This window comes from Hordeum vulgare, chromosome 7H (genome assembly GCF_904849725.1).
Source record: "Hordeum vulgare subsp. vulgare chromosome 7H, MorexV3_pseudomolecules_assembly, whole genome shotgun sequence".
NCBI lineage: Eukaryota > Viridiplantae > Streptophyta > Magnoliopsida > Poales > Poaceae > Hordeum > Hordeum vulgare.
In genome coordinates, this window is record NC_058524.1 from 59,395,642 (window position 1) to 59,406,339 (window position 10,698).

General features: G+C 46.0%; 1 protein-coding gene across 1 annotated transcript; it reads left to right on the forward strand.

Annotated features, from left to right (window-relative positions):
• The first annotated feature begins 656 nt into the window (after window positions 1-656).
• LOC123411296 (receptor-like protein kinase) lies at window positions 657-6,632 on the forward strand. Its single transcript, XM_045104224.1, has 3 exons — window positions 657-941; window positions 2,927-5,891; window positions 5,998-6,632. Exons 2-3 carry the CDS (start codon window positions 2,933-2,935, stop codon window positions 6,387-6,389), a joined length of 3,351 nt encoding a protein of 1,116 aa, XP_044960159.1. The 5' UTR covers window positions 657-941; window positions 2,927-2,932; the 3' UTR covers window positions 6,390-6,632.
• Window positions 6,633-10,698: the final 4,066 nt, after the last annotated feature.

Sequence of the window (10,698 nt, forward strand, 5' to 3'; positions counted from 1 at the left end):
CGCAAGGTTTTTTCTAACCATGTGTACATAGTTTTAGTAGAATACTCTCTGGAATTATCTAATTTCCAGTATATCTCATCTTCCTTATCTTTGCGGATCTTATCCAACACATATTGTCTCATTTCCTTCCATTTCTGAAGCATATCTTGGGATAGTCTTCTTCTAAAAGAAGATAGACGATTCATATTTTCTAACTTATCGACAGTACACTCCTTGTCTAAACATATTTCAAAAAGATCAGGATATCTATCCTTCGGAAGGACCTTATCTCCCAAATCATCTAGCCACAGGCTAGCTACATTACCTTTATTCAGCATAACCCCTCTACCAGCCATATATTGCTCTTTTAACTTTCAAAATAGCTTTCCAACAGGGGGAATCGGCAGCTTTCTGCCTGACTTTAGCTACGGAGGTTCTCCTTAGATATTTAGCTTTGGAAGACGCTTTTTTTGAAGGCAGAAGATGAAAGAAAGCAAACCTAGAAAAGCGCCGGTGTGGACGCGAGGCCGCGGTTCGTTGACACCTACCGACCCAAGCGCACGCCCGTGTCCGTGTGGGAACTTGCACCGTTCGCCACCCTTCGGCGGATACTCCTACTACGTGCGTGCGTGTGAACGTATTTCGCCTGTCGCGTCCGCCCCCACTCGCCCCCCGCACTCACTACGGCAACCACCAACGCAGGCAACAGAGGTCGGCACCCACTTGACTGCCCCTTCCCCGCTCCGTCCATCTCTCTCTCTCTCTCTCTGTCCCATGCGTGTGCCAGTGCGGCAGTGCCACCACCTCTCCCTCTCTCTCTATCTCTCTCTGGCCATGGTCCATGGGGAGACGCTCCAGCCCATTAGAGCAGCCACGGAGCTAGTGCCGCCTCCCGCCCTCCATTCCACGGGCGCCTGAGATCTGCGTGGCCGCCGCCCGCCTCCTGCTGCTGCTGCTCGACGGTACGCGCCCTTCTCCTCGCTCCGCCGGGTCGGGTTGCAGTTATCACAGTGCTTCCGCTGTTGGCGGGGCTGGAATATTTTGTTGGTGTGCAACCGCCGGCCGATGCTTCGGCCGGCTGTTCATCCCTTCCCCGGGCATTTCCGATGCCTTTGCAGGGCCCTTCTCCTGCACACCAGTTCTTGGTTCTTGGTTGCATAGCGGGCCTCTGCATTCTCGTTAGAATCAGTCTCCGATTTCGGAGCAATGCCAGGGGGCCACGCGACGCGAGTAGTATGGCGCTGGTTCTTTCTTGCCCACCGAAACCGTTCTGCAGGCAAAATTAAAGTTGGCGGTGGTTTTGCTCGGAGCCGCTTCTCAACTCAAATGTCGAATTAGATGCGTGCAAATCATAAAAGCGAACAAATCACTAGGTGCTCAACACTGGTTTCCTTTGCCTTGGAAGAGCTGCGATCCACCATCTTTTCTCCCCTCGGATCAGAGTTATCGTTTCTGAACCTCTTTGGGAAGCTTGTTTTGAGTTGCTTTCGCTGAAATAAATGGGTCAGCCTAAGCTTTCCACCCCCCGGATCAGAGGGTAGCAAAACCATGTGCTACCCTCTTGGCGTCGTCCTGGGTTTTGCTTCTCTGGTCCACCTAAACTTGTCTAAACCATAAATCGGCTCTCCAGTTGATGGCGATTTGCCGTCTGACTTCATGTGCTCTCTCAGTTTATTGTCCAACTCCAACTTGCGAATATTCTGCGCACTTGCGTCGCTACACTGCCATGGTGCGTAATGTTGATGGTGCTTGGTGGTCTGACTTTGCAGGAATTTATTATCGAGCCTGCCAAATGTTCCGCGCATTTGCGTTGCCGCAACTATAAGTCTACAATACATATGCTGAAACCGAGTGAATTTTGTTAGTACACAATTACAGTGCTTGTGATTGAAGCTATAACTGGATTTCCTGCTATTTTCCCTGTTTGTTTCTCTGTTTATCATGAGAATTTCAAACCACTTCGCCTCGGCACTAACATCAGTTGCACATATTCTTTGCAAATGACATTGACCTTTTCAAAATCCATGAACAAATCATTAATTTAATGACGTCCTGGCAATTTCCAACTTGGGCCTCAATTTAGTGGACCCCGATTCTTACTAATAATCTCGCCGTTTCCTCAGACAAAAGTAATTATCTCACCTATAAAATCACCTTTGTCTAATAAAACCCTGTAAAATCACCTCAAAGCTTTTGTTTGAAGAACCTTTTTTAGGAACAAAAGGCTGTAGGGGAAGTCCTGACAGTTTTTTTTGTTTGAATAATTGACAGTATAATAAATAGGAACCCAGATTGAGTCTAGAAACGTTTGCACCCATGGTTTGAGGGACCTCGTGTATTTGACCACAGCCAGTAGATATTATTTAGTATAACATTTACTTCCTCCTTCCCATTATATAAGGCGCCTTAGCTTTTTACGCGGAAATAACACATGGCCTAGATCGTTGGTGCCACACAATCACAGGTGGCGATATAAGCTCAACAATCTCTGCTAACAGCCATGGTGTACTATTAATTGCTAGCCGCAGCAACAAATTTATTACCGTAACGAGAATGTCTGAATGCTAGAGCTAACACGACTTGTATTTTGGGATTTTCTAGAAGAGCTTACATGCCAAATATAATGGGAAGTATTTAGGCTGAAAAGAGATAGGAACCATAAACCATGAAACACAACTCGCAGTTATATATTTTTCAAGAGAAAGCTCTTGTTAGAATGTACAGCATTTTTTTACAAATAAATTGGAGTGTACATGGTATACTAGGCCATAACATGGCATAATTCCTTCTAAAGTTGAGAAGCCTGACCATGGATTGCAAAATTTACTGCCATTTTTGTGCTCAGGATGTAATATCTGCGAGACAATTCTGGGCATCAATTGTTTCGTTTCCTATCAGTTTGAGAGAACATATAATCTTCTGCTAACTTCTTTACAAACTTTTGCAGGAACGGATGGGGCTGGTATTGTGGCATCAATTTTTTCTCTTCCTCACTTTGGTTTCCTCGTCATGGAGTTTGAATTCAGATGGTCGTGCCCTTCTTGCTCTGTCCAAAAACCTCATATTGCCTAGTTCCATAAAGTCAAGTTGGAATGCTTCTGATAGAACTCCATGTAACTGGACTGGAATTAGTTGTGACAAACGGAACAATGTGTTTTCTCTTGACCTATTATCGTCTGGAGTTTCTGGTTCACTAGGAGTTCATATAGGGCTTCTAAAGTACATAAAAGTCATCGTTTTGGCAAGAAATAAAATATCTGGTCCAATCCCTCAAGAACTGGGCAATTGTAGCATGCTTGAACAGTTGGATCTTTCCGAGAACCTCCTTTCTGGTGAAATACCAGAATCACTGTCCAACCTAAAAAAATTATCATCACTCTCGTTGTACACTAACTCCCTCAGTGGGGAAATACCAGAGGGGTTGTTCAAGAACCAGTTTCTGCAGGATGTGTTCCTCAATGACAATAATCTCAGTGGTTCTATCCCTTCATCAGTTGGTGAGATGACAAGCCTTAGATCATTTTGGTTGACGCAGAATGCATTATCTGGAGGTCTGCCAGATTCAATTGGCAACTGCACCAAGCTGGAGGAGCTCTATCTACTGGATAATCGGTTGAGCGGGAGCCTTCCAAAAACCTTGAGCTATGTGAAAGGACTGAAAGTTTTAGATGCCACTGCAAATAGCTTCACCGGAGAGATTGATTTCAGTTTTGAGAACTGCAAGTTGGAGATATTCATATTGTCGTTCAACCAGATGAGGGGCGGTATTCCACCGTGGCTCGGGAATTGCAGTAGCTTGAGAGAACTTGCACTTGTCGACAACAGTTTCTCTGGCCAAATTCCGCCTTCTCTTGGCCTATTGAGCAACCTCACCAAGCTTATGCTTTCTCAAAACTCCTTGTCTGGCCCAATCCCTCCTGAGATTGGTAACTGTCGGTTGCTGGACTGGCTAGAGTTGGATCATAACATGCTCGATGGTACTGTTCCTAAAGAGCTGGCTAATCTGAGGCACTTGCAGAAGCTCTTTCTATTCGAGAATCGTCTGACTGGGGAGTTTCCTGAGGATATTTGGGGCATCCGGTACCTTCAAAGTGTTCTTATTTACAGCAATGGTTTCACTGGGAAGCTACCTCTTAAGTTGGCTGAACTGAAGTTATTGGAGAACCTCACATTGTTCGATAATTTCTTCACCGGAGTCATACCCCCAGGTTTGGGTGTTAATAGCTCTTTACAGCAAATTGATTTCACCAACAATAGTTTTACCGGTGGAATACCTCCGTACATTTGTTCAAGGAAAAGACTCAGGGTGTTGGTTTTGGGCTTCAATCTTCTCAATGGTAGCATCCCAGCCAGTGTTACAGACTGCCCAGGTTTGGAACGAGTCATTCTCCAAAACAATGATCTTACTGGGCCCATTCCACATTTCAGAAACTGTGCAGCGCTGGCCTATGTGGATTTCAGTCATAATTCTTTAAGTAGGGATATTCCAGCAAGCTTGGGCAAATGCATAAATGCTACAATGATAAACTGGTCAGCAAACAAACTTGTTGGTTCAATACCACCTGAAATTGGAAACTTGGTGAATTTGGGAGTTCTTAACCTCTCACAGAACAGTCTACAGGGTGCACTTCCAGTGCAGCTTTCTAGTTGCTCCAAGCTGTATAAACTGGATTTGAGTTTCAACTCTCTGCATGGTTCGGCACTCACGACCGTAAGCAGCCTGAAGCTTCTGGTACAATTACGGTTGCAGGAGAACAAGTTCAGTGGCGGCTTGCCCGATTCTCTTTCGCAGTTGGTTATGCTTCTTGAGCTGCAACTTGGTGGTAACAATCTTGGAGGTAGCATTCCTTCGTCGTTAGGAAAGTTGATCAAACTAGGCATTGCATTGAATCTCAGCAGCAACAGACTGGTGGGTGATATTCCAACACCATTGGGCAATTTGGTGGAACTGCAAAGTTTAGATTTGTCAGTTAATAACCTAACTGGAGGTCTAGGCACATTAGGAGGTCTAAAATCATTGCATGCCTTGAATGTTTCCTTCAATAGGTTCAGTGGACCAGTGCCAGAAAATCTTCTGAAATTTCTGAACTCCACAGCAAGTTCCTTCAATGGAAATTCTGGTCTCTGTATCTCTTGCCCTGACAGTGATTCTTCTTGCAAGAGATCTGATGTGTTGAAACCTTGTGGAGGATCAGGGAAGAAAGGATTAAAGCGCCGATTCAAGGTTGCACTTATTATTCTTGGTTCATTGTTCATTGGAGCAGTAGCGGTACTTATCCTCTGCTGTATCCTTCTCAGGAGTCGAGATTCAAAGACAAAGAGTGAGGAGACAATCAGTAATTTGCTTGAAGGCTCTTCTTCTAAATTAAATGAGATCATAGAGAAGACAGAAAACTTCGATGACAAGTATGTCATAGGCACAGGTGCTCATGGGACAGTGTACAAGGCGACATTGAGTTCAGGGGAGGTCTACGCCATAAAGAAGCTTGCGATTTCCGCGCGCAGCAGCTCTTACAAAAGCATGATCAGAGAACTGAAGACGCTTGGTAAAGTTCGGCACAGGAACTTGATAAAGCTGAAGGAATTTTGGGTGAGAGGCGACTCTGGGTTCATACTGTATGACTTTATGGAGCATGGTAGCCTGTATGATGTCCTGCACGGGATCGGGACGCCGAGCCTGGACTGGAGCATGCGCTACAACATAGCCCTTGGAACTGCCCATGGCCTGGCATATCTTCACCATGACTCTGTCCCCGCGATCATCCATCGAGATATCAAGCCGAGCAACATATTGCTGAACAAGGACATGGTGCCGCGCATCTCGGATTTTGGCATAGCGAAGATCATGGACCAGTGCTCTGCTGCTCCACAGACCACCGGGGTCGTCGGCACCACCGGATATATGGCACCAGGTATGGCATGATGCAGACCATTTCTTGATAGTTAACCGCATTCCATTTCATGAGTGTTTCAGTAACAAAAAATGATAACCTGATGGGCCTTGTTGGTTCCTTGCAGAGCTGGCGTTCTCCACCAGAAACAGCATCAAGACCGACGTGTACAGCTACGGCGTCGTCCTGCTGGAGCTGATCACGGGCAAGACGGCGGTGGACCCCTCGTTCCCGGAGAGCATGGACATCGTCGGCTGGGTGCCCCACGCCCTGAACGGCGCGGAGCAGATCGGGCCCGTCTGCGATCCGGCGCTCCTGGACGAAGTGTTCAGCACGGTCGAGATGGAGGAGGTGCGCAAGGTCCTGCGCCTAGCCCTCAGGTGCACGGCGAATGAGCCGAGCCGGCGACCGTCCATGGTCGACGTCGTGAAGGAGCTGACCGACGCGAGGTCCGCCGGCATCCCCTCGTCGTCCAAGCAGGGGAAGCCGGGCTCCTCCTCCGGCGGCGGCTCGTCCTGACTGTAGTAGGAGTGGTAACATTTGTGGCCTGAACTTTTGCACAAGTGTATATATATATTAGTGTATTGTGTGCAATGCAGAATGTTACAGTCTGATTCATCGGCCAGGTTCTGACTGTGGTCTAGGCTGGCAAGTGGCAACTGAGTCTTGATGATTGTTGTGGTGATTTCTAACTGGATGCTCCGTGTGAAACTGAAAAGGGAAAAAAAATCATCAGCGACGCTCATTGTCCACAGTTTCACACAATCTCATTGTCTTCGCTGCTTTGTCAAGCGCAACTTTGTTACAGTACTGCAGTATATACTCCCTCCGTCCCGAAATTAATGTCGCGAGAGAAATTTTGCGAAAAGCCCCTCCAGTTTCTCCCGACCAAACCCGCACTCCTCCTCCTCCTCCTCCTCCTCCTCCTTCAGATGCCTCGTCTACGCTGCTCCCCATCGCTGCAGCTTGCCTGCTCCCCGCCGCCGCAGCTTGCCTGCTCCCCGCCTCAGTTGCCGCTTGCCCGCCGCAGCTCCGCCTGCCGTAGCTCACCTGCTCCCCCGCCACTCCGCCGCCATAGTTGTCGCTCGCGTGCCTCCCCAAGCTTCCCCCTTCCTCATAAAAAACAATTATTTCCCCACCTACCGTCGCGCTCTGCTCCGGCTACGTCGGAACCGGCGCCGGCGAGCCTGGAGGCGGTGGATCCTTACCACCACCAACAATATACAGGCCGACGAGCCCGACGACAACAGCAAGCTAAAGGCCGTGGATTTGCGAGCATGCAAGACGATGACGACAACTCCACGAGGAATATGACTGCGGCGTCTTCTTTGTTGTTTCTCTGGTGGAAGACCCGCGCCTGCGACACCGCGGTTAGGTCATCTCCGTCACCAACGCCTACAGCCTGGGTCATCTCCGTCAGCAACGCCTACAGCCTGGGTCTGAATCACACTTCTCTACTTCACGTTTACTGAATTTCACTGAATTTACTAAATGTGCATAATCTCTGAACCCAGGTCTGAATGTGCAAGGTCTGTTTCAGGAACACTAAATGTGTGTGGTCTATTTAGCACATTCAGAGACTACACACAACTGTTTGGACTTCTACAGACTTTACTGAATGTGGGTAGTCTCTTTGTTTACTGAACAAAATGGTTTTGATTGCGACTGAGCAATTAACTGAGCATTTATTTTAATTGATCAGCTCCTGTTTGTGGTCTAATTCTTGTACCCTGTCTGCTGCTGTTTGTGGTGTGTGTTGTTAATGGATCTCCAGGTCGTGGATCAATAAGGAAAATCATGGAGTAATCCTGTTATCTAATCATGTGTAATTGTCCCCGTGAGTAATCCATGTGTATTGTATGTCTAAATGTCTAATTGTTCATGTAACATCATGGATTTTTATGACCTGAAATTATCATGCGTGAATAAAACCAATGGATATGGTATTCATTCTTCTTCAAACCTTATGTGTTTCTTTCTGCTTGAATGAATGGGGTACAATACATGTTCCGCAACAAGGGACTTTTTTTGCAATTAAGTTCTCTCCTTAATTAACTTCCTGGTCATCATTGTAGGTGGTCGTGCTGGAGGTGCCCCTGAACTGCAAATCATGCCCTGGCAAGGTGAAGAAGCACCTCACAACAACATCTTAGTGTTGGGAGGTGAAGAAGCATCTCTGAAACTTTTTTCTTCAGAGGATACATCACAACAACAGCTTAGTGCTGGAGATGTCATTTTTCTTAGTGATTCTGAAGAAGAGAATGCACTAGTGGCCTTGGTTTATTAAGCAACAATGCTGATGATTTTGAGATGAATAATTGGCACCTATTCCCAACCGGAGGAAGGCTACCAGTTCTGGATTTGTAAGCTTGGATTTTTTTTGAGATGAAAGCACTCAGGATTTGTAAGCTTGGAATTTTTTGTTGATCCTAACTCTATGCTTGGGATTTGTAAACTTTATGCACAAAGGGAATAAAGATTTGTAAACTTTATTTGGTTTATCCCAACTCTATGCTTGGAATTTGTAAACTTTATGCACAAAGGGAATAAAGATTTGTAAACTTTATTTGGTTTATCCCAACTCTATGCTTGGAATTTGTAAACTTTATGCACAAAGGGAATAAAGATTTGTAAACTTGATTTGGTTTATCAGTAAACACCTTTGTTCATGTCACACACACACTTGAGAGTGCAGAAGAGCAGCATGTCACACACACACAAAACAGTTAACTGCATTTCTAAGGCATTGCATCCTCCACATCAGAGAACCTCCTCAACTTAGGACGTGAGAATACATTGTTATATTCTACATAGTCCCCATGCAAAAATAATTCCAAATAATTCCAATAAATTCAAATAAATCTAAATGATTCCAATAATTCCAAATAAATCCAATACATAAGACATACACATGACATGCACAAGGATTACACAATTCATATTCACTATTCCTCCTCTTTCTTTTTCTTTCTTTTCCTTTCTACAACTACTTCTTCTCTTCCCTTTCCTTTTCCTATTGCATTTCTTCTATAATGGCCCTGGTATCAGCAACTAGCTGACTGTCGCAATATACACTGATTATTTCTCTGTCGTCATTCTGAAGACGTTCCTTGTGTAAGTGGGGCAGCTTATATTGGTTTCCTCCTTGATCTTTCATAATTTCAAACATAACTGGTTGCAATGTGATGAAGCTGTTGTACAACTTGTGAGGATCATAATTCTCAAACTCCTCTTCCACACCCTCGTGCTCCTCTTACAAACATAGAGGCTATCAATGACAAAATATGTAAGTCAAACAAGAAATTATAAAAATAAAGAGAGCATGATTGTAAAAATAAAGAGATCATGATTGTAAAAATTAAACACCAATGAGCAGACCTTGGGATTGGTGCCCTCTTGGTCCTATCTTGCTTTTCAGTTAACATTAAATCAATTCTTGTTGTACTCCATGATTGGTATTGTCATGATTCAGCTAAAAGTAAATCAATTTCACGAATTTACAAGTACCAATGCTATGATGGAGCACCTTCTTCAAAGTGCAAATAGAGAGCAGCAGCAGCACACATGGACTTCTTCAAAGAGCAAATAAGAGCAGCAACACACAGGGGCTTCTTTAGAGAGCAAAGGATCAGCAGCAGCAATACGAACAGCAGCAACACGGACAGAGGAGCAGCAGCAACATCAGTAGCAACACGGACAGAGGAGCATCAGCAGCAGCAGAAACATAGTCATAACCAGGAATCCTATTCAGAAGTTCACAAGAAAAGCTTGCAATATCGTGAAGGGGACATAAGCTGTGTGTACTCTGCTTTGCTGAAATCTTGCCTCTTGTGGTTGTTGTTGATGTTGCCGGTTGGTAATGTGGAGAGTTGGTTGAAGCTGTCCTCAAAGTTCATCACAATAGAAGGGGCTGTGTAGTGTGCATATTTGCCGCGTAGGTGAATTTGTGCAGCTCATTGTTGCTGTCCACCCCCAACAAAACTAACAGCAAAAACTGAAGTTACCCATGTTCACTTATTTTACCAGTTTAACTTGCAGAAAAGTTCAGCACAGAACTAGAATTAAATCTTGGGTCATCTAAAGCAGTTCATAATCCAACCACTGTATAAAACGAAGCCTAATCTGCTCTACATTTTGAAAACTCTGGTCTTGACACTCCAATGAGTACTAAAGGAGCTCTACATTAGCTCTGCAATATTCAGGAGTGGAAAATCTCATACGGATGGAGCGCGACATGGCAACAACACTGAGAACTCGATAGCCATTCCACCGGATGACCTTGCCACCCAGCACCTCGATCCTCGCGTACTCGTCTTCCCTGTTGGGGATCTTGAGAACTGTAGTCACTGAATCCCTTCCGGTGCCGCAGCCGGCGAGCTCTGCTGCTGCTGCTCCTGGCTGAAGGCAGTTGGAGGCTGGTGCTCGGTGCCGGGAAGGAGCACGGCCTGGGCACAGGTGTGCGCGCCGTCGTCGACGACGTTGAAGAGCAGCGGGTCGGCGGCGGCGCGCTTCACCTGCTTGGTCGGCCGATCAGATCTGAGCGGCGACACCCACAGGTAATCGCGGCGGGAGGGAATCGCGATGGCACAGATCTGAGAGGCGGTGGCGGAGAAGGTACTTGGCGACGACGGAGGCGGAGCACTTCCTGTACGACGGCAAAATCAAACAGCTTGGCGGCGCTGGCCCCTGCCGACGCACGGCCGATGACGGAGAAAGAAGACAGAGTGGAGGGACTTGTTTGTGACGGCTTTGAAACTGCAAGGTTTTTTTTGCAAATTTAGCATTGAACTACGCTTACGACAATAATTACGGGACGGAGGAAGTACCT